Raw genomic sequence first — 21,938 nt, forward strand, 5'->3', positions numbered from 1 at the left:
GCTCGCCCTCCTCCCCGGACCGCCTGCTTGGGGAAAGACGCCTTTGACGGAGGGCAAGGTGTGGACTGGCCATGGATGTCACGAAGCAAGCGTATCTTGCCAACGGACCGTGGAACTCACTGCCACAAGAGGTGCAGACGGCCACGGGTGGCAAGGGCTTGCAGACGAGACATTTATGCAGGGAGTCTGCCAAAGGCACACTCTTCGTAGGAAGCAAAGTACTTTGGGTCGCCAGAAGGCGGCAACTAACCCCCTGAGAAGAGTCGCCCGGCGAGCCCCTTTGGGACAAGTATCAGCAAGCAGATTCCTGTGTTTTTCTAAGGCACCCTTTGTCCTGGTCTGCATCCTGGCCCGGCCCGGCCCTGCACAGGCGCCCGGTGGGGGCGCGCTGCACCTGACCACGGGCCCCCACAGGAAGGCAGCACTGCGGCCACGTGGCCACAGCCCAAATAGATCCCCTGGCCTGCTGCTGCCCCAGGACGACTCTCTGCAAGCCAACTGGGCAGCCCGGAAAAGCGTTTCTGGTGCTGTCATTATTCCAGGAGCAGCAAGAGCAAACCAAGTTCCTGACCGGCAGGACCCGAGTCAAAAGGTTACGTGGTGCAGTGGTGCCGGTCCTCAGTGTTCCGGCCTGCCTGCCAGCCCTGCCCTCTGCAGGGTTCTCCGTTCCGCCTCCCCCCCTCCCCACCCCACGCAGCCATTCAGCCTGCACTCCCGGGCCACTGGGACCCTTTCGGACTTAACAAGCATCAGTGTGGTTCCAGTCCCCGCTTGGCCATGAAATTCACTGCCTGCCTCTGCCTCTCAGCCCAACTTACCGTGCAAGAGCTAAAACGATGGGATGTAAATGCAATGTGAAACTGCTACTTCCTTACCCAACCAAGACCTGTGATTTGGAGTCAGGAGTTGGGGCCAAGGCATCTCCTGCCCCCAGATAACCCCTTTCCACATTCCCCCCCTGCACCACCAGCCCTTTGGAAGGAAAGCTGAATGCCTCACTCTTTTTCTGCTGCATATAAATATATATATATTTGTCCAGGGGGAAACTAATTACACTCTCAGTCAAAAGCCTTCTAAGCCGTTATAAATCAAAGCAGTGCACAGACTGGCACATCATAACCAGCAGCAAAATGTTAGTTATTAGAACTCGCGGCTTTGAGGGAGGGACGTGATGCCCCCGGAATCCTTAAAACAGCTCCCAAAATGGCAGCCGGAGCAAGGCCCGGGCTTTTTCCAAGCCCAGCCGGCAGAATTCGGGGCAGGATCCAGTCCTTCTCCACTCAAAGGCCCCCCGAGTAGTGCAGACAAAAATTATTTTAGGAGCAGAGGAAGTTTCTCAGCACATCTTTGATCTTAAATTCCGGGGCAACGTCCAAAACGCTCTGGGGTGAAGAAACAAGCAATAGGTTTTTGGAGCGAGTGCTTTAAATGGCACAGAAAGGACTGTGTATTTGCCTCCCCTTTGCCTTGCAGGGTCCCAAAGAGGTGCTGGGGCTTATGCTTCTCTTCACAAGCAAGTGGACCTGCCCGGGCACCATGTCTTGCTCACCATTTTGCACAAGGTCTAAAAAAAAAAAAACCAACTCAGCCCAAGGAGTCGCTTTCTGAGTTTTCCACTTCAAACATCCACATCCTTCAGGAAGATGGAAACACACGCTGGGTTGCGGTGCCAGGCAGAAGCACAAACCCCGTTCTTTTGCGAGCGCTGCGTCATGCCAGAGGCTGGGCTTCTTCCCAAAGCAAGCTGGTGCCCATTTCTGTTTCTCGCCCCCTGGGCAGAGCAGCGGCTTGGAGGGGGCGAGGGGCGCCATGGCCAAACCTGCACTGCTACTCCAGCAGCAGCCTCCTGCTCATCCTCCCTGGAGTTCAGACCTTGGCTGCCCCGCTACAGGCTTCTCTCCCCCACTTCATGCGCCTCTCCTCTCTTGGCACCCTTCACCTGCTCGCACCTGTCCAAAATCCCCCTACAGCTCCCCAGAATTCAACTCTGTCTCCCTGTAGGTCTGGCCCCACCACCTGGAACCCCTGCCTGGAGCCAGCTCGCCCCACTTTCGAATCCCATTTTTCCCACCAAGCTTCTGGCCCAGTCACTTAGTTCCCGAGCCCAGCAGCGAATTAGCCGGATGCGCATCAGTTAAATGCTTATACTTCCTTCCTCCCTCCACTTTGAACGCCTTCATCTGATGACCGTCTCCCTGGCACATGTTAGAACAGACTGTAATCCCCGCAGGGCAGGGAACAACTCCCTCGTACCAAGATAAACCTGCTCACCTTTTCCCTTTTTCTTCCGCTGTTTCAAGCCAGTCGTGGCATCTCGGTTTTCCGATGCACAGAGGAACCACCAGTATATGACTTCGGAATTTTATTAACCAAATGGTAGTACAAAAAAAAGGAACGAGATAGAATTGTAAAATAAACATTTTGGGTCAAAGTCCCTAAAATATAAAATATACTTTTTCTAAACAAGCCAGCCTGTAAATAAAGCTATTTTTTCAAAATAGCACCATCTGCAGCTTGGCACGGCACTTGGAATGGCCGACGGCCTGAGTGCACAGGTCTTGCAAAAAAGTTTTCCTTGGGTAAGAGAGAGCAGCAGTACTGTGCTGCTGACCGGAGGGGGTCCCTCTGCGCCCACCTTCTCTTTCCCGCGATCAGTAAGGCACGGCAAATGCAAAAGATGAAGGTGCTACCTTGAGATCTTACAATACTGCTGCACAATTGCAGTTGGAAAGTGAAAAGGCTTATAGAAAAGCAGATTAATGTTAAATAAATAGGTTGGGGGTTTTTTAAACACAGGACTACAATGTTTATACATCCTCACTGCTGGAAGGTTCTTCATAAAATGTGGGGTTCGTCTTTACTTCTATGGCTCATTTATTGTGATCCAGCGGGCAAGTGGGGAGGGCACCAACCTGGGCACCTTTCGAAGGCCAGACCGATTCACGTGGGGTGGGGCTACCAGTGGCTGCAGGTGGCCACGGCGATCGGCCTGCCACCAGTGTCAGGGGCAGCCGGGCAGCTGCTGGGAGAGCCACGCACCCCGACTTACAACCAGCGTTCCTAGTCTTGCAAGATCGCCCTTCTGAGAGAGGAGGCGGCCTTCCACTGTCCCCTCGCCTGGCAGGTTTCCCTCCCTCTGCAGGAAAGGAAATCCATGCACAGGCCAGCTGCTGGTATGCAGGGGGCCCCCAGTGGCCCGCAGCGCCCCTTTTTGCCAGACAGCGGGGGGCATCGGCTGCCGGGGCCAAGCCACGGCCCCACCGCTGTTGCCCGAACGAAGGAAGAACGCTTGCCGTGGCTGCCCCCTTCAACTGAACTCTTGGATTGCAAGAAAGGAGGCGGCCGAAATGAGCGCGGCTGCTCCTGGATGGCAGCTGGTGGTGTGAACAGATCCCTGAGGTTTCAGATTGTAGCTGCAAGGGTCCCCTTTGTGGCTGCCGCACCCGTTTCTCTCCCATCTCCTTCCAAGGAGGTCATGCCTGGGCAGAAGGGGAACTGCACGAACACGATCCAGGGGGCGGCGCACACACTGAGCAGGCAACGCTCCTGCCGACACCGCTCTGGGCGGCCTCCCCTGCCCCGCCAGCCACCTTGCTGAGCGGAGCCTCATTCGCTTCCATGCACCGTAACCGCTCACCACACATCCACACGCTCCCCAAAGCTCCGTCCACGGCTGTGCAAAACCACACAAACACTTGCAAATCTCAAAAGCTCGCGCCTCTTCATTGCCCACTGCAGCACCCGGGCTGCTGGGTAAGCCCATTTTAAAGTGTGTACACGTGGCAGGGAACCCCGAGTATTCCCTGACTGCATTTGAAGCTCCCCGCGTGCAAAAGAGGCGCTGCAGAGGTCAAGGCCCAAGCGCAAGACGGCGACGGAAGAAAAGGTCCAGCGCCCCTGCGCCGGAGGGGCTGGCTGGCTTTCCTGCCACTGGGGTGTGCAGGCCCCCTCGCTGCTGCGCACGAGGCGCCTCTGCCAGCCCGAGCCAGCCCTCTGGGGGCTGCTGCGCAGGCGAGCGGAGGCACCTGGGCTCTGTTTCCCGAGCGACGCGCGTGGAGGGCACTGCATCCCGAGAGAGGGGCTCTGCCGGTGACCACAGAGGCACTCCAGGCTGCTGTGACGAGATCGGCTCTTTGCAAGTCAGGAGGTTAGAAAAAGGGAGGCATTTCTGCCCTCCTTGCTTCGAGCCCTGTCCTGAAGGGAACGCAGCACTCCAGGGGCTGCAACATTTTTTGAGAAGGGGCCTGAGCTGCTCCCGGAACTGGCCTGCACAGGTGGTTTTGTCCAGGCTCTGAGGGGCTCGCGCAGAGTCCAAGAAATGCCGCCGCCTTCGCCGTTCCCATCTTTCCGGGACAAGCACGACGGGGTGGGGGAAAGCGGCAGTGTGGACGCAGTTACGACGTGGCCGTTTCCTCCGCGACGTCTGCCGGGAGCTTCCCGTCTGCCGCCGAGCCGATGGTTCCTTCCGCTGACCCGCCAGCCAAGCCCACCTTGCCCGCCCCCCCCCACAGCGCCTCCCTCCGTCCCGCCGGCTTGCTCCCGGGCCACAGCTTCCAGCTTCCTCCGGTACTGCTCGGCTTCCCACTCCTTCTTCATCAGCCGGCTCCTGTATTCCTGAGCTTTGAGGTTGGCTTCCTGCAGCTGTTGCTGCAGGATCTCTCTTTCGCCGGTGTCCTGAGGGAACAACTGAGACGATATCAGTGGCGACTGAAAGATGAGTCAACAAGGGGAGTCGGGGACTCCAAGCACACAGGGAGGGAGAGGAGCAGACCTCTCTCCTTAGTGCACTGCAAGGTGAGTTTATTGCCTAGGGAAGAAATTCCAAATTTCTAACCCTCACGAGTTGCACAGGAAGGCAGGGAAAGCTATCTGTTTCTCCCCTTCCTTGCCACTATGGGGGAAGTCTTCTGTGCAAGAAAAGAACCCCAGATTCTGTTAAGAGTGGATTCCTAGCCACTTTTCTCCTCTTCCCAGCACAGATGCTCATGGTGGCATGTGTCCTGAATCAATGCCTTGAACTGTGGACTCCCCAACCATTTAGAAACATAGAAGCAGAGCGAGTCAGAAAAGGGTTCCCAGGCCATCTAGTCTGACCTCCAGCTCCAGCCGGCTCCGCTCATGACATGCCCACCATATGCATGTCCAGCCTATCTTTGAACACCCTCACCGATGGGGCCCCAAACATTTGGAATTTTGCAGAAGGGTTTTGGGGCCCTCGCAAAAGGGCTGCCATGGGGTGGGGCTTGCCCACCCCACAGACTGCCTGCCAAAATGGGCACGGACACCCCCAGAACACCTTCCTCCCGGAGGCACGCTGGGAAGACCGAAAGAGAAGCGACTTGCCCAAGAAGCAAAGCCCGAGGCAGAGAGGCGTGGGCTCTGCGCTACGAAATGCAAAAGCTCCCCTGCAGCTTCCAGCCCCAAAGCCCTTTTCGCAGAAAAGGAGGCGATGAGGCATTTGTGTTGGGGGCCGGCCGGCTGGATGACCGATTCCTCACGGCCCCCACAAGACAGAGGTGTGGCCTGAACCGCATGTGCCAGACCGCATGCTCGGCTGCGCGCCACAGCCAATAACCACGTCACAGAAGGAACACGGAGGATGCTCGGAGAGGAGCACACGGAGCAAAGCACACACCCCGTCAGAACACCCTCTTGCACCCCACACGGGCACTAGCGGCCAGCGCTTTCTTTGTGGCATGTGGCCCTCCCGGTTTCCATAAATATATATTTTAAAATTCCAGGGCAATGCAATGGGGAGGGGCAGGGGGCCCGGCGGTGCCAAGAGCGGCCGCCAACACCCTGGGGACTGCAGCCACCGTGGAGCAGTCAGCGCCCCACCTCTCTGATCCTGCCCACCTGCTCAAAGGCGGCTCTTCCTTCTCTTTTACCTGGCTTGCATCCAGGTTGCCCGCCTCTTCTTCCACCTTGATTTTCTTCGCGGGGGGCTCCGCTTCCTCCACCAGGTGGGCGTCTTCACCTGGTTCCTCGAGGGCAGTTTCTTCTGCAACCTGACCAGCAGGCACAGTTAGAACTGCAAGTGAAGGAAGAGCGCACGAGGCAGAGAGAGCGCGAGAACAGGGCATTAATGACACGCACGCGAGCCATCGCAGGTCGGCGGCAAAAATGCTTGTTTCTCAGAATCAGGGCTGTCATAACCCTGACGTTTCTAAACGTCAGGTGGGCATACTTCACTGGGCCACCTGTCGAAGGCAGACACCAAAAGCCCTCCCTCCCGAGGAGGCATCGCTGGGGGCGCAAGCCACGGGCGCGGATCCCGCGGCCCTCCGAATGTGAGCAGACGTCAAGACCCGTCACCTGAAGCTGGCAGAGAGAGGGGCCCACAGGGCCGTCCTGCCAGGGTGCCGCTCACCTTGCTGCCCGTTCTGCATGGTCACGATGAGCGGCTGCCCGAGGCGCCCCGCTGCCTGCAGGTGGCCTAGGGGCCCACCCGTCACGATTGTGATGACGCGCTGCCCCCCGCTGCTGCCTGCGCGCTGGAGGGGGGAGTCCACCGAAGTGGGTCCCGCCACTTCCTCAGAGATGGCTGCAAAGGGCAGACACAAACTCGCAATCGTTTCCTGATGAACGCACACGCATTTTAGCTGAGGGAAGGGCTGACATTAAGCCTTGGCTTGAAATTGGGTGCTTGGCGGAAAACTAAGGAATCGCTCGCTCCCTTCCCGGAATTGTCAGAGGAGCTGCAGCTGCAGATGCGCCACAGGTGCCCCAGGCTGGCACGTTTAAGATCCCCCCCGTTTGGGGGTTCCTGAATGAGCTTATCGAGGGCTCTTCTATCGCCACGATACACACAGCTACACCCAGGCCTTTTTCGCTTACCTGGAGCTCTGTTCGAATTGGAAAGTGGGCCGGAGGCTTCTGCGATAGCCGCCAAAGTGACCAGCACTGAAGTTGTTGAGTTTGGAAACTGCACGGTGGAGATGCGTGGCTCTCCTGCTGGGGGGAGACAGAGCAAACAGTGCTGGAGGAGAGAGGCAGTTATGATCCTGGGCTAGAACAGCGGGGACTTTGCCTCTCCCCCTGTCCTGTGCCAAAATCAGCGACGTCCGCGGCGGGACAAGAGGGTGCCGCGCTCGCACAGCCTTACCGGGGGTTGTTTTGGGGTTTGCTGCAGAGACAAGGCTGGCCAAACTCAGCACCTCGCCTGAGGCCAGGAGGAACGGCTGCCCGACCGTCACGGACCTGGGCACTGGATTTGTCCTCTCTGGGTTGGTGTTGACCTGGTTCTGCATCGCCTCCTGAGGAAGGGAAGGCGCGTCAGGCCCCACACGCTGGCCAAGGGCAGCTCCTGGGCTGCCGAATCAGCCGCTGCTCTGCGAACCGGTCGTCTCCGTGTTGGCCTGGCCGAACTGCACTTCCAACCATTTTGGACACGATTCCATGGCAGTTTTTAGTTGGGGCAGTAGGGGGAAAATAAAATCCAACACGGCCAAGGCAACGTTTTAGGAGCCAGCTCTTCAGGACGAGAAAGCAAACTACCAAGATGGCCAATGTCACCTTAGCCCTAGAAAACGGACTGGGAGTAACTTATCTAATGGGCCAAATTCTCCCAGATTTCCCTCCCTGGCATGCAGATGGCGCACGTCTCGTGCTTGGCTCCTTCCCTATAGGAATTCTGCTGGGGTTTTTTTTGGGGGGGGTACTTAAATATACTGAGTTCTGGGTCCTTATTCAGACCCACTGTTCCACCGCGGCTGTATTAGCATTTCGTGAGGTTTCTGTGCCTTCACAGGAATGAAGAGCCACCCTCAGACCCCTTTAGATGGGAGGCGGGGAGATGCGCTGACTGGCAGCTGTCATCCAGCAGACCTGAAGGGCAGGCGGCTGGCTTGCCCCACCTGGTGGCAGCACTTCAGCAAGCAGAGCCCTCTCCCTGCACGCACCCAGCTCAGGCTCAGGATCCCAGAAAGCAAGTCTGGGATCCCCAGAGGGCCAAGTCAGGGCCTCCAGCACCAAGCTCCATGTCTTGCCCAGCCATACATGAATGTACCTTCCTCCCCAGGAACCGAGAAGCACAAACACCATTTTGACTTTTACAACAGCGCCAGAAGAGCTGCTTTTGCACCTCGGCTGCCTTGGGCATGGTCTGTGCTGATGTTTTACTCCTTTTGTTATGTTTCTGCATCTTAACGGAAATTGTCTTTTGCTAGTTTACTTTCTGGAATTCACATTTAATCATCTTGCTGAGAGTCAAGGGGCTTTATTTCAGAACAAGTTGAGTAAAACATTCAATCATGATCGCCCTGATCCTGCACAGGAGGAGCCTGAGGGACGGCAGGCGAAGGCCGGCTCCCGAAAAGACGACGCCAAGGACGTGGACTTGAGCACCACTCCAGGGCAGCCTCCCCCGGTCTGTGGTCCTCCGGGGGTGTGGCACTACAACTTCTATCACCCCCCAACTGGCTAGGGACGTCGGGAGTTGCGCTGGTTCAAGGTGGAGGTTCCCAAGGCAGGTCTCTGTGCAAGGCAGCAGGTCTACTCAAGCAAGACAGAGCAAGCAATAAGCAAAACCGCGGTGACAACGCAAGAAAGCAAGGCCCAAAGGCCTTGTCGGGGTCCCAACCTGCAGGATCAACAAGGTCTCTGGATTGTTCTTGTCCAAAGCAATATCAAAGGCAGATTTGTCAAATTTGCTGAAAGCGTGAACATCGGCCCCATATCTGACCAGCAGCTCGACAACCTCCCGGTGGTTGTGCTCGGTCGCCCAGTGCAAGGCCGTCATCTTCAGCATGTCCTTGGCGTTCACATCGGCGCCATTCTGATGGGCAGAAAAGAGCTCTCTTTGACCCAGGCCAAGCTCGGAGGCAGGCTGGAACTGTCTGCACTCGCTCCCGCTTTTGCTGAGGCAGTCTGTTGTCAAGTCGCAGCAGCACAACTACAGAGGTTTGTCTCCACTGTGAGTGGATGCCACAAGGACAGCTGAGCTAGGTGCATAGATAAGCGGGTGGCCAACCCGCAAGCGAGAGGGACGGGGGCGTACCTTTGCCAGTCTGATCACTGCTGCAGGATATTTTCCAGGTTTGAACTTTGCATGTGTTGAAGCTAAAAGCTGATGCGTGAGCTCTGCCTTTTTCCTTCCCCATTCCAAGCCTTTCCCTTCTTGGCCACGCTCACACAAACAGTAGGCCGGATCCTTGGCTTCTTGTTCACGGGCTCACGGGCAGCAGCAGCTTTGACAATGAGAAACTTACCAGCAAGAAAAGGATTGGCTTAAACATCCAAACCAGGACCAACCCTGTGCTGGGTCTGCAATCTGAGCACGAGTCATCCTAAATCAGTCCTGACTCTGGAAAGTGAATTTCCTGAGCATTACATTTACACACATGCATTTCAAACACTTCTTTTAACTTCCGTTTTTTTAACACAGCATGAATCTGACTCTTGGGAAATATAAAGTGCTCATGCTGAGAAACAGGACTGAAGAATGTGCTTGGAAATGGCTCCCCAGAGGCGACCGGGACACCCAGACGGGCGCCATTTGGAACACGGTGTCCTTTCAGCTTGCCCTGCTGTAGGTTTTCTGATCCTTAGGGCAGTTCATCTTTACAACCCACCTCTGCATCAAGTCAGGAATAGTTATGGACAGGTAATGCAGAAACCTGCCAGGGACCACCCTGAAGCCTGGGGCCGGCTTGGGTATGGGCACAAACCAGACACGACGCAGGGCTCCCCGCGCGGAGGAGGGCCCCGCTACGGCCCGCAGGGAATCCCGCCGGCAACTGGGCCTTCCTTACCCTGATCAGCAGCTCGACAATGTGCAAGTGCCCGTCCGCAGCGGCCATGTGAAGCGGCGTCCTGTCCACCTTGGTCCGAGCGTCTCGGCTCACTCCCGCCCGGAGCAGAACTTCGGCTGTGGAATAGTGACCGTGCTGAGCGGCGAGGTGAAGGGGGGAAGTTCCCAGCTGTGAGACGGAGCAGGAGGAGAGTCAAACCCTGGCTGCTGCCCGCCCCCGCCCCCCTTGCTCAGCTGCCCTGAGCTCCAGCCCAGCCCTGCTCCTTGCAGCGTCTCTCTTTTGGTCTGGAAGGGCAGAAGAAGGGACTCGTGTGCTTGAGGGGACTGGCACCCAGGTTGAACCACGGGGCAAAGGCAGAAGGCGGACCCAGGGGAGGGCACGGCGTGGAGCAGCCGCACGGCCCGGAGACACCCCTTGGAGCACTTTTTATGTGAGGCGCCTGAGGCCCAAGGCGAAGGGTCCGTATGGCCCAGGAGCGCCTATCCGGGCAGCGACGGCTCTGCAGGGTCTCTGGCAAAGAAGGGTATCCCACGGCCCCGCAGGCCATCCCCTGAGGCCTCCTGCATGTGGAGCAGGCGCGCTGCCACCGAGCCACCCCTCCTCCGCCGGAGTAGCAGCCTGCCCCGGGTCCCATCCCGGAACACCCCCCAGAGCAAGCCGGGTGTTCCTGGTGCAGCCCCTGGGCCTGCAAAGCCCGCCTGCATCTTGGCCCCACCTCCACCGCGGTCTTTCCCAAGGCAAGCCAGAACCTTCCTCAGCTCAGAAGCCACCGAGTTCGCTGGCCGCAAAGGCCAGGGCTGCTGCGTTTCGTACCAGGGTTTTCCGCTCTTGAGCCTACGTTTTTTTGATTTACGCTTTCCAAGGAGGGCCTGCACCAAACCGTCCCAACGCAGAGATTCCAGCTATCCAGCCCGTTTCCCCTGGACACACCATCCCAGTTGGTCTTCCGTTTTTTCCTGGCAGAATAATCAGCCAGCATTCTGTGGCCACTGAGCTGTTGCAGAGGTGCCCCTGCACTTTAAGAGGGTATTTTTCTTAAGGTTCTTGTGTATTTCTGCAAACTTGCCAGTTATTTGTAAAAATAGCCTTTTGGGTAGCAGAACAATCCAAACACATGATAATAAGTTTACTATTCATGCAAAGCAAGGGGAGGCAGACCTGGTAATACCCTCTTCAGATGTTCTAAACTACAAATCCCACAATTCTTGAACACTGGCCCATGCTGACCGTGGCTTATGGGAGTTCTATCCAAGTTATCTAGCAAGCAACAGGTTGCCTATTTGTGCAACTCTGAGAAGAGAGAACCTAATCTTTAATTTTTATTAGTATTATATTATTAATAATACATTTGTATACCAACTGCCATTTATGAAAATACACTTGAATGCATTGCACTATACAGTAGCATACATTAAAGTGCCACATATAAATACAAAAGCACGTATATAAATGTATGAGAACACAAAAACCAACTGCACACTAGCGGGCAAGAAACTCGATACCACAATCGCTCCAGGAAAGCCTGCACAACTGACACCTCCCAAAGAGCAGCAGAAAACTCCATGTGGCGGCGCCACCACGGAGAAGGCCCTATTTCCGTGCTGCAGCTTGTGCAACCAGCAGCCAGACTTCCTCCAACCGCTGCGACCAGATTGTCCCGATGTCCGTGGGGATGCATTTGAGTGCACCTCACAGACCATAATTCTCTCAATCGGGCGCCACGGTTACAGAGGGAGAACTGGCCCCAGCCGGGTTCCCACCCCACTGCCCACGCCGCACGTACCCAGTCCGTGGTGAAGGGCGCGCCATTTGCCATCAAGGTCCGGACTTCGTCGTCTTGGCCTTTGCGAGCCGCTTCTAACAAGCGCTTCCCCAGGTCCACCAGCGACATCGTGAGACATGGGAACGGAGGTTTTCAAAACACTGGAGGTGTTTTCAAAAACTGCCCCTCCTGCAGGGCATGCTTAGCCATTCTAAGTGTCACAAGAGACACTGATAAATTAGCATGGCTATAAATAGACACGTTGTTTTATTTATTTATTTATTTATTTATTTAGGAGACTTCTAATTAGCATGGCTATACATAGACTATTTATTTATGTATTTATTATTATTAATTAATTAATTAATTAGACTTCTATGCCTCCCCATTCGCCGAAGCCTCGGGACGGCCCACATCCGTTATGCTGTTAGCCGTCCACCGGCGTTAGTAATTGGACGGCACACAAATTTTATTTATTTATTTATAATCAATTAATGCAGTTCTTCATACTGGGAGCAGACCAGATGGATCCAAGGGGAGCCCAGCTCGGCCCGAGGACGGTGCCGCGTGGATCCCTATAAGGCCACTCGAAACCAGCCCCGTACATATGGCACCGACACACGCAGGTGCCAACACACGTGCGAATGTCAGTATTTCTAGTGAATCGAAGCATATTCTGCCCTTTCGACGAGACGCCACGGCGCCCCCGACCCATGAGCCCCCCCGGGGGTCCTCCCTGCTCCCCCCCCGAAGCTCCTCCAAGCTGCCCCCTCCCCAAATTCCCCTCCCACCCTCGCTGCCCCCAGGGCAGCCCCAGACTCACCCCTCAGAGGCGGGGGGCGCCACGTTGGGGGTTTCGCTTTCCTGCCTTTTTGTGGGGGTGGAATTAACTTCCTGGAAGCATCTCTCGTTTTTCCAAAAAATGTGTGGTTTAAAAAAAAAAACTCCTTACGATGGTTGTTTAACCAAGAGCATCGATTACCGTGATTAATAGATTAACATTGACATTTGATTTTCCGCTCGTTTCCGAACGGCGGGCCCCTCCCCCACGCGGCGCGTCGCGGGAAGGAGGGAGACAAGATGGCGGGCCCCGCCCGGCTGGGGCCGAGGGGTGAGGGGGACCCTCAGGGCCGCACACGCGGGACTTCCGGTAAGGAACGGAAATCCGCCGGCCCTCCGGACCTCTATGGTCGCGGGGAGAGACGGCCGGTGCGCACGGACCACTCCAGGGGCGCTCTAGGCCCGGCGCCTCTGTGGTCAAGCTGAGCCTTTTTGATCCCTCGCTGCGAAGGGTCTTCCCACGTTTGCAGTCGGAATGGCCTGTTTTTTTGTGCAGTAAAGGACACGCCTCTGCATCCTTCGTGTGTCTGTGTGAATTCAGAAAGACGCGTTATTATTCTCACAGGCATACAGTGCAGCTGTGTGATGGGAGCCGGAGTGCCTCAATGTCCGCTGTCTGTCAGCAGCTTTCCTGAATGGCAGGCTAAGCATTCAAACCAGCCAGCCAGCCAGCAAGCAAACGAGCCCTGCCCATGGCATTTGCTGACTTGTTGGTCTTTAAGAAAAAAAATCCGTGTGGTTGCTTTGTTGCTTAGGCGGTACAGAGATTTTTAGGGTACTGCTATCCGTGTGCATTTGGATGTGCTCACTAGAATTTGCACCGAGGTGAAGCGTAAATGGCACTTTGCCCATTCCATTTAAATTGTTACCCGTCCAAATGCAGGAAACTGAGCCAAAGCATAAAATGCAAAGCACTGTGAATGCAGTGCAAAGAACGGGACAGGAGAATCCATTATCTAGAATATTTCATCTTTTAACAGTGGAATATAGAATGTGCTGCACAGAAGAAGTGAACTGCTGTTGGGCTGCCTCACAGAGACAGTTACGAGGTCGGCCTCTGATCCCACTCCTCACATCGTGTCTCTTTCATGCATATTTCGTCGGCCGTCCTCCTCCACCCCGTAACCTCGCATGTTTTCCCGCCGTTGCTTGTGCCTTTTTTTTCTTAGCACGGAAAGCCCCCGCGGAAGAAATGGAGGCGCATTTGGACAGCCGCTGCTGCGAGGATCCCTCCAGCCAGAGGCAGCTCACGCCTGCTAGGGGAACACTGGGCCCCCTCCGAGCCTTTGGTCCTCTTCTGCTCTGGGGCTAAGGCCCAGCTGGCTGTGGGGCCCCGCACCTATTTCAGCTACACCTTCAACCTTACCCTCCGGAAGGACTACAACACCTATCATCCCCACCCAGCCCGGTGGAGATAAAGGCGGTTGCCCTCTGTCCTAGGGTCACTGGTTTGGCGAAATGCTGGGGGCTGAGCCTCAAGTGTGTGGACTGAACCCCAACCTGCTTTCTGGAGCCGGGGTGGCGTCGTGTGGAGCCGCTGGGGAATCCGAGTGCTCGTCTCCGCTCCGTCACGCAGCTTGTTGGGCCACTCACTCTCCGCCCAGCCCACCTCACAGGGCTGGTGTGAGGATCAAATGGAGCAGTGTGGGACCACAAAAGCTGCCTTGGGTTCCTCCCGGGAGAAAAGATGGGATCTGCCCGCCGTGTGATGGCGACAGTCCTGGGAAGGGTGATCTGTGCCCGGGGCGGCCGCTGGGGCTTTGCTGGCTCCCGCTCCCTTTCTGCACCGAGCCCGAGGCAGCCTCCCTCTTGCCCTTTGGCCCCAAACGGGGCAAAGCCACACTCCCTCCATTTCCTCCTCCCAGAAGCGCCATTTCCGGGGGGGGCTATGAACCCCCCCCCCCGGAGGCGTGGGGGGAACCTCGTTCAGCTCCAGGCCACATTCCCTTCTTTCAGAGGCTCTCTCGGGGGCTGGAGCCCAGTGAAGGGGGGGAGATCCCCCCACATTTTCGCCTCGTGGAGGCATTTTAGACAGTGGCAAGGACAGCTGAGCAAACGTGCCAAGGTGGATCCTGGGGGGGTCCTGCTGCTCAGCCCCCCCCCCCCGCAGCTCCTTGTGATGACTCCACGTAAGGCAAAATTAGAGGAACTGATGCGCGTCTTCGTACTCCGACCAGGATGGACGCTTGGGAAAGGGCGTGATTGCGTTGGGAAAGGTGCCGCGAAGGGCGACCCAAATGATGAGGGGCTGCAGCAGCTCCCCAGTGAGGAGGGGTCGCAACCGCCGTGCTTGCTTGCCGGAGCTGAGGCAGGTGGGGGTCGCGCGCCCCCCTGCTTGAGGCAGCCTGAGAGCACCTGGCTTGCCGCCCTGTGAACCCAGCGCTGGGCTGGGCAAACGAGATGCAGGAGGGCCCTTCTTACGTCCGTGCAAAACCAGAGCAAACCCCATTGAAAACTACAACGCTGGATCGGGTGTGTTTTGTATTTTAATTCCGCATGCCTCCAAGAGCCAGCACCTCACCTGGCCGGGCCGCTGCTCTGCCCCCGGGGACTTCCTCCGCTCTCCCTCTCCGGGCTAGCCTGTTTGCGCTGCAGCAGGAGCCAGAGAGAGGAGAGCTGGAGGGACCCCGCGTGTGCTGGGGGGGAAGCCAGCCGCCCGCCACCTCTCCCTCCCGAGGCCCGGATGCTCCGGAGCAAAACTCGGCCCTTCCCGGGCGGAGGAGCGGCCAGGGCGGCCGAGCGCCTGCTGGCTGGGATTCCCTGCCCTGCCAGTGCCATGCCCAAGCGAGAGGGGGGCCCGGGGAAGCACCCCCTCAGTCCTGGCCTGCTGGGGTCCTTCGCGGGGGCCGGGAGCGCGTGCCAGGCCCCGAGCTTGGAGGCTCGGCTGCTGCCCGCCCTGCGTTTGAGCAGCACCTTCCGGCCGACGGGCAGAGCGACCGGCAGGCAGAGCGGCGCTTCGGAAGGAGCCGGCCGGCACACGGCAGCCACGACAACCACAACGGGGAGGGCGGGGAGGGCGTCGCGGGTGCTTGTGACGGACACGCCACGGAGGGAACGTTTGGGGCGAAGGGGCGGGGGGGTGGTCTCTCGCTCGCCACGCGAATGAAGAGACGTTGCCGAATCAGAGGAGGTCGAAATCGAGGGGGCTGACGCTGGCGATGGGAGCCCTCCAGAAGTTGAAGCTGTTGAACTGGAGAAGCTGCTGGTCCTCACCGTCGCCGTCTTCCCCTTGGGAGAGGCTGCCGCTCGGCTTCTTCCGGCCCACGGCCAGGCCGCCGTAGCCTCCCTTCGGCTTGCAGACGGCCACGTCGGCCAAGCCGAGGCACTGCAGCTCAGACAGGTCCAGTTCGGGGATGGGCATCCGCCAGTAGAGGAAGGAATCGTACTGGGAGTTCACGGTGTCCCTCATGGCTCGCTGCAGACGAAGAAGGGAGCTCGTTAGCATGGCTGTGCCCAGCCCCCGGTGCAGGTGGAATATCGGGAGACCAGCCTGAAGCCCCCCGCCCCGCCATCTTTCCACAGGACTCTGCACTGCCCAGCTGTGGTTAGAGCAACAGCTGGAAGCCTGAAGGACCGGACTTCACCTCCCATCCTCAGTCCATCTCTTGCGCTGACGGGAGTTGTCAGCCAACACCTCCAAAGAGCACCGAGGTGGGGAAGGCAAACCGGGGACTGGGCAGTGCCACGGCTGAATCTCTGCGCAGCAGACTGGGGGGCCTACCACGCAAGGCTGTTGTGAGGATAGTGTGGAGAGGGGTGGGACACGTGTCCTTGTTGCCTCCTTTGGGACTGCAGGAAGTGCGTGGGACACACGGAGGCGCGTCTCTTGCTCTCCGTGCCGGCTGCAGCTTTACTGGGCGGCTGTGGTGAGGCATCCACAACCGCCCCCCCCCGACCCCCCGCTGCAGGGGCTCCTCATCCCCCCTTGCCGGATGGGCGGCGAGCCTCCCGCGGGCAAGAGGCTGCCCCCCCTGCTTCGCCCCCCCCCTTGCTGGGCGGCGCAAGAGGCAGGGGGGCAAGCCAGCGGGGGGGGGGCAAGTCCAGCCCCTCCCAGCCTGGCTGCCCCACCACGGTGGCCCTGCATGTCCGCCCCGCTCACAGTGGGCCCGCCCTCCACCGTCTTCAGTTGTAATTTGCCGTTCCGGAAGATGTAAGAGTTGGAACGCTGCCTTTCTCCACCCCAGGATGCGTGGCTCAGAGCTAATATGTTAGGGGGCCTGGGCTAATATGCTCGGAGGTCTCTGTCCTTCGGGCGGACCACCCCGCCCCCGCTGCCCACCTTGCCCGGCTCCATCCCCACCCTCTTCTTGGCCACCGGAGAAGTGCCGCTCTCCTGCCCATCCCAAGCCCCCAGCGCTCGGCTCGGCAGCAGAGGCCAGCGTCGAAGCGGAAGAATCCACGCCAGCTCCCCCACGGTGGGACTACAACTCCCATCCAACCATGCTTACATCAATATGCATATTTCCATACCAGGAGAGGCTGCAAAGCCCTGAGATGTTTTCAAGGACCAGGAGCGTCAAAAGACTCATAATAAAACAGATTAAATAGTGGCTTGCTGAAGTCCAACGGAGAAAGAGGAGCAAAGCCAAACAACCCTCTGGATGGCTGGACACCCGTTCCCATCATCCCCAGCCAGCAGGGCCGATCGCCAACTGGTCCCCGCCAGCCCCATTGGAGCAGAGCTCCCGGCATCTCGTGGGGGGGCTGCCACGCCTTTTGTGGTGCCTGCTCGGGGAAAGTCGCAGCCGCCTCCCGCCCTGCCTTCCTCGGAGCCGTTGCCTAGATCAGCCCCTTCCGCCTGACGCCATAAGAAGACATTAGATCATTTTTAATCTTATATAGTGAACGCACAAGCTGGGGAGGCCAAGAGCCTGTGGCATGTGTGAGATGAAGCAGACATCTGTGTTTTTAAAATAGCATCTTCCCGGTGTGGACGGAGAGATATTTATGCTTCCTTCCCTGACAGAAAATTCCCCCCACCCGAAGGACTAGCGGACTGGAAACTGAGGAGGGGGCAGCTGGCTAATGTCTAGGGCTGGCCTATCCTGTCTCCTCACTGCGAGCGCCTTCATAGTTGTTCCTTAAACCCTTCAATTACTATGAAAAAACAGCTGTTTCGGAACCACCGTTCCCTTCTGGCGATACATCGCCATCTAAACCTTTCTCTCTGAAAGAGAGGATCAATGTTCATAAAGAACATAAAGAACTTTCTCCAAAGAAAGAAAGAAAGAAAGAAAGGAAGGAAGGAAGGAAGGAAGGAAGGAAGGAAGGAAGGAAGAAGGAAAGAAGGAAAGAAAGATGTTGATTCATCTCCTAGCTGTCTTTCAAGGCCCCCGTCTTGAATCACCTGCTAATTTTTCAGCATGGCTTGGACGGTGGGTGGGGTTGTAAGACAGACTGGAGGTCTTATTCAAGGCAGCCTAATATGGAGCTGATCATTTACAGAATTCCCACCGCCTTCTGCAGAAATGGATGAGACACTGAAGGAGACACAGACCAGAACTGGAGATATACCCTTTTTTTCTTTCTTTCCTGGGGCCCACAAAGGAATCCTTCAGGTTTGCATCCCACCTTCAATAATAATAATAATGCTAAGAATTCTCCCAGGCTCTTACCTGTGAAAGAGAGAAGAATCAGGAAATCTGCTTCCAGCCGGCACAGCGCGAAGATGCTGCTCTTTGATCTGGGCGGCCCAGAGGTGTCCAGCTGGCCTGCCGGGATCCCCTCCTCGCTTTTGTCTGGCAGGGTGTGCGTGTGCGGAGTGTGCACACGCCTTCTCTTTGCTGCAATGCAGCCCCTCCTGAGCCGGCAGCTCCTTACCCTCCTGCAAGGGCTTCTGGGCCAATGAATCAGCTCCGGCAGCTATTTGCTATTTCCAGTCCGAGAGGAGGTGCGGGGCATCCAAGCGAAGGCAATTCTGCTCAACGCAAGCTGTGTGTGTGAACGTGTGTGTGTGAACACGCACATGCACGCACAGATATCTCTGTGTCCGAGTGGTACTTTCCAGGAGGTGAAATGAGAGGCCCCCTCTCATTAAAATGCAGTTATGAAATCATTACTAAACACTCACCTTCCAATCTGGGAAACAGAAGATCATTAGCCAGGCAGCCAGAGACAGTGAAAGGCGTACAAAGCAAATGCCCCTCCCCAAGGCAGCTGTAAGCAAAATGCCGGAATCCACAGTGTGATACTTTACCTAAGCCAGTTCCTTAAGACGGCCAAAAATCTGCCCGTTTTTGAGACTGCCAGATCCCATTCCCAGGTGAGGTGAAAGCCACGCCTGTAGATGAGTTGGGGGGCACGCAGGAGGACCCCACACCCACCTTTCCAGCCCCCCAGTGGCCACGGATCTCTTTCCGGCAGCTCCGGGTGGCACATATGCCCCCAGATTCATGCGGGGTTCCTCTTTGCACCCCACCTGGCATGCACTGCCCTCCAGAAGCCCTGGACCACAGTTCCCATCATGTTCAGCTGCCATGCTGTGTGTGTGTGTGGTGGGGGGGGGCTGGTGCAGCAGCCCCCAGGTCAGGGAAGACTTCAAAGCTGTGCTGGACCCTCGCCCCTTCTTTGCAATTATCCCCACAGAGACTTCATGCCCGCCTCCCGCTGTCTCTGGGGCAGAGCAGGTGGGGGAGTGGAAAGTGGGTCAGCGGAGACGTCTTTGCCCTTCTGGGATGTGAGCAGTAGGGGGAAGGCGGGGGGGGGGGGCAAGGGCCGCCCTCTATGTTTCCCTTGCCCTCCCAAATTTTACAACCAATTCAACCACAACGCAGCTCATAATTGTGTCTTTCAAAGGCCTGCACTACAGATGAATTTCCCCCTCTACTTTTTTTGGTGCCCCTCCCACCTTGTACATTGACTATGGACCCCCCCCATTAACTATGGCTCCACCCCCCCCATTCACCCCCCAGCTCTTCTTCTTCCCAAGCCCAGGATTCCCTGCTCCTTTCAGCTCACCTAGTCATGCAGATTCCATTCAGAGCTGCTCTTGGGGGGGCGCATGGGGGGGCAGGCAAAAGGTGCATGGCCAGAAGGTGAAAGAGCTATTTTCACCTTTAGAAAGGTGGGAGGCAGGAAAGCTAGGGAGCCAGCGAATGGAGGGGTTGGAGGAAGGGGGACCCCCGGAAGAGCAGGTGGATCCCCGGCCTGATCCCTGCCCCGGGCCGTCTTTTGCCCCGTCCTCCCACCTGTTCCAACAGACCTACATGCTTCCTCATGACCTGTTTTTCATGCTGCTCTTATAAATCTTCTGGGCAAAGGGCGTCCGGCTGGTTTTTATTGCATGTTTGAGGGTGTGTATTTCATCTGCCCGATCAGACGGCTGAAAGGCAGGTCCAAGCATAAATCAAACAAAGGATACATCAGGAGACTGTGGTTTGCTTCTCAGCCCATCCCTTTTGTCTGATGAGAAAGGGTTTCCCTTTTTCAAATTCCAAAACAAAAGCTACCTTTAGGTGGTGCTGATGCCCTATTTGAGTCTATTATCCTGCCGACTCGGGGATGAACAGGAGAACTCAGATCCAAACTGCAGAGTCGCTGGATTCATAGTTGTTCTCTCTTCTTCCTGTGCCTGATTGTCCATCTTATGTCTGTCTCCATCTCTGTTCTGTTTTGCTGTAGCTGTGTGAACAGGTGTGTGTGTAGCATTCTTTGGGTCTGCACTGAGGAAGAGGAAGGAGACAGGGGAGGAGATGGAGGAGGAGGGACATATAACTGTGAGCACATGGCGAAGACCTTTTTATTCAAGCAGCATTTTAAATGTCAATATTATTGAATTTTATCTGGCCAGGGCGGCTTATTTTATATTGTATGTATTTTATTTTAATGTTTATATTTTTAATTATAATTATTTAACTAATTGTTGTAAGCCGCCCCGAGGCTTCGGCGAATGGGGCGGCATAAAAATGTTTTAATTAATTAATTAATTAATTAATTAAATTTAGCACCCTGGCTGTGTGCCGCTGGACAGATCCAGAGAAGGACGAGGAAGAAGCTGGCACAGGTGCAAAAGGTACGCAGTCGGGATGGAAGAACAGAGGACGAGTCCCAAGTTCCTTGCGGGGCCAAGGATACATTTTCAGGACCGGAACTGCCAGAACGTCCAGCGATTCTGGAGTTGTCCTCCACTGACCACTGAATTTAGGAGAGAAAAGTGATCCCGTTGTTGCGGCTCTTCAACCAGAGGAAGGATCCGTAGCTGCCGTGCTAGAAATCCTTCCGATACTCACCTGCCAACCCAAATCGACCTCCCAGCCACTCCTGTGTGTCATGTGAGTTAGCTGTGTGTTTGTGATACTTCTACACCACTTCGTGTGTCCCCAGGAGTGCCACAAGCTCTGAGACAGCTCAAGATGGTGGATTTTGTCTGTGTCTGTCTGTCTTTCTTTGAAGTATCTTATCCTGTTCCTCAGCCCCAAAAGCCTCTGGAGTGGCTTGCGGAGAAGCAGGAGAACAAGTCATGGCACACAAGGAAATAGGAATGGGGAGGGTAGAGGGGAAAGCTACGCTGGCTGTCGGAGGACTGGTGGAATAGACTTGCTCCCCTTCCTCTTCCTCACTCCACTCTGCTGTGGTGGTTACCAGGAAGGAGGGGGGAAGGGGGCACTAAATGCAGCCATTTTTATAGGGGTTCCCTAATCTGCATTTTGCTGGATAATAATAATATATTCCAAGTGCAGGTGAGACTGTTTTCCAGGCTGTTGTCCTGGCGGCTTTGAAATTGAGATGACCAACCTGCCCCAGCCAGAATGCTCATTGGCATAACAAATGAGAGATCAGTAAAACCAAGACCTCTGTGTTCTTTCCTTTAGTTCTTTTCTTTTCTTTTCCTTTCCATTTCATTTGCAGCTTAGAAGGATAAGGAGGAGGCAGGGCGAAGATGAAAAAGCTGCTGAAAGCGACCCTTCAGTCTCTCTACAGCACCACCAGGGTTCTGTCCATGCTATTAATTATGGTGACGGGGTTATTTAAAAGGGGGACAAAGCGTCCCTTGTTAAAGTCTCTGTGGCTTGAAGCAGTAAGACATGGGGTGGGGAAGGAATATGGGCTTTTGTGGGTCCGGAGGAGAGCCGTCTATTCAGTTCTGCCGGCTAGGCCAGGGCAAGTTCGCCATCATTAATTCTTCCGCCGATGCTCTCTTTCGTCCAATTTGCTCCTGAGAATGTTCTTTCCGGAACAGCATAATCCCTCCGGGCCCGTCTTAAGCTTCTCTGGACAGGGCAGAGGTGGTGATGTTTCCTATGAAAATAAAAAATTCAGAATAGCTGCAAAGGTGACCAAGTGGGGCACCTCTGTTCCCCCTCAAAGGCAAACACTTTGTAAGTTTTGCAGACTACCTTGCAGGGTTGTTGTGAGCACAACGGTGGCAGGAGGCAGAGAATCACACGGGGTTCCCCACACCGCCACACACAAAATGTGCCTCCAGTGGTGGCAGGACAGAAGCTTGAGTCTCTCCTCTGCAGCCCAGAGCACCTGTCGAAAGAAAGGTGTAAGGCCCGCACAGATCTGGCTTAGGTAAAGTATCACACAATGTGGATTCCGGCATTTTTCTTACAGCTGCCTTGGGGAGGGGAGGGGAGGGGAGG

General features: G+C 56.2%; 2 protein-coding genes and 1 long non-coding RNA gene across 15 annotated transcripts in view; all 3 read right to left on the minus strand.

The window, feature by feature from the left end:
• Positions 1–2,347: 2,347 nt before the first annotated feature.
• Positions 2,348–12,598, minus strand: GABPB2 (GA binding protein transcription factor subunit beta 2). 12 transcript variants are annotated; one of them, XM_044449254.1, is made up of 9 exons: positions 12,338–12,598; positions 11,536–11,725; positions 9,753–9,920; positions 8,582–8,776; positions 7,106–7,256; positions 6,838–6,951; positions 6,371–6,544; positions 5,889–6,031; positions 2,348–4,674 (listed from the first exon to the last, which is right to left on the minus strand). In XM_044449254.1, exons 2-9 carry the CDS (start codon positions 11,641–11,643, stop codon positions 4,141–4,143), a joined length of 1,587 nt encoding a protein of 528 aa, XP_044305189.1. In that variant the 5' UTR covers positions 11,644–11,725; positions 12,338–12,598; the 3' UTR covers positions 2,348–4,140. The 12 variants fall into 12 exon arrangements, with proteins under 12 accessions (XP_044305189.1, XP_044305186.1, XP_044305188.1 ...); XM_044449251.1 differs by having other exon boundaries at positions 2,348–4,686; XM_044449253.1 differs by having other exon boundaries at positions 6,838–6,954.
• A 2,224-nt stretch (positions 12,599–14,822) lies between these two features.
• On the minus strand, positions 14,823–18,151 carry MLLT11 (MLLT11 transcription factor 7 cofactor). 2 transcript variants are annotated; one of them, XM_044449237.1, is made up of 2 exons: positions 17,970–18,151; positions 14,823–15,769 (listed from the first exon to the last, which is right to left on the minus strand). In XM_044449237.1, the coding sequence occupies exon 2, from the start codon at positions 15,761–15,763 to the stop codon at positions 15,476–15,478; it is 288 nt and encodes a 95-aa protein (XP_044305172.1). In that variant the 5' UTR covers positions 15,764–15,769; positions 17,970–18,151; the 3' UTR covers positions 14,823–15,475. The 2 variants fall into 2 exon arrangements, with proteins under 2 accessions (XP_044305172.1, XP_044305174.1); XM_044449239.1 differs by lacking the exon at positions 17,970–18,151 and adding an exon at positions 16,825–17,008.
• Positions 18,152–21,102: 2,951 nt separating this feature from the next.
• The window catches only part of LOC123032994, a 1,740-nt gene continuing 904 nt past the window's right edge, over positions 21,103–21,938 (minus strand). Inside the window, exons 2-3 of the long non-coding RNA XR_006416562.1 lie at positions 21,690–21,825; positions 21,103–21,591 (exon numbers count right to left, since the gene is read on the minus strand). This is a non-coding gene — a long non-coding RNA (uncharacterized LOC123032994). The remainder of the gene's footprint in view (positions 21,592–21,689; positions 21,826–21,938) is intronic.

Source organism: Varanus komodoensis, unplaced genomic scaffold (genome assembly GCF_004798865.1).
Source record: "Varanus komodoensis strain SLA01 unplaced genomic scaffold, ASM479886v1 scaffold57, whole genome shotgun sequence".
NCBI lineage: Eukaryota > Metazoa > Chordata > Lepidosauria > Squamata > Varanidae > Varanus > Varanus komodoensis.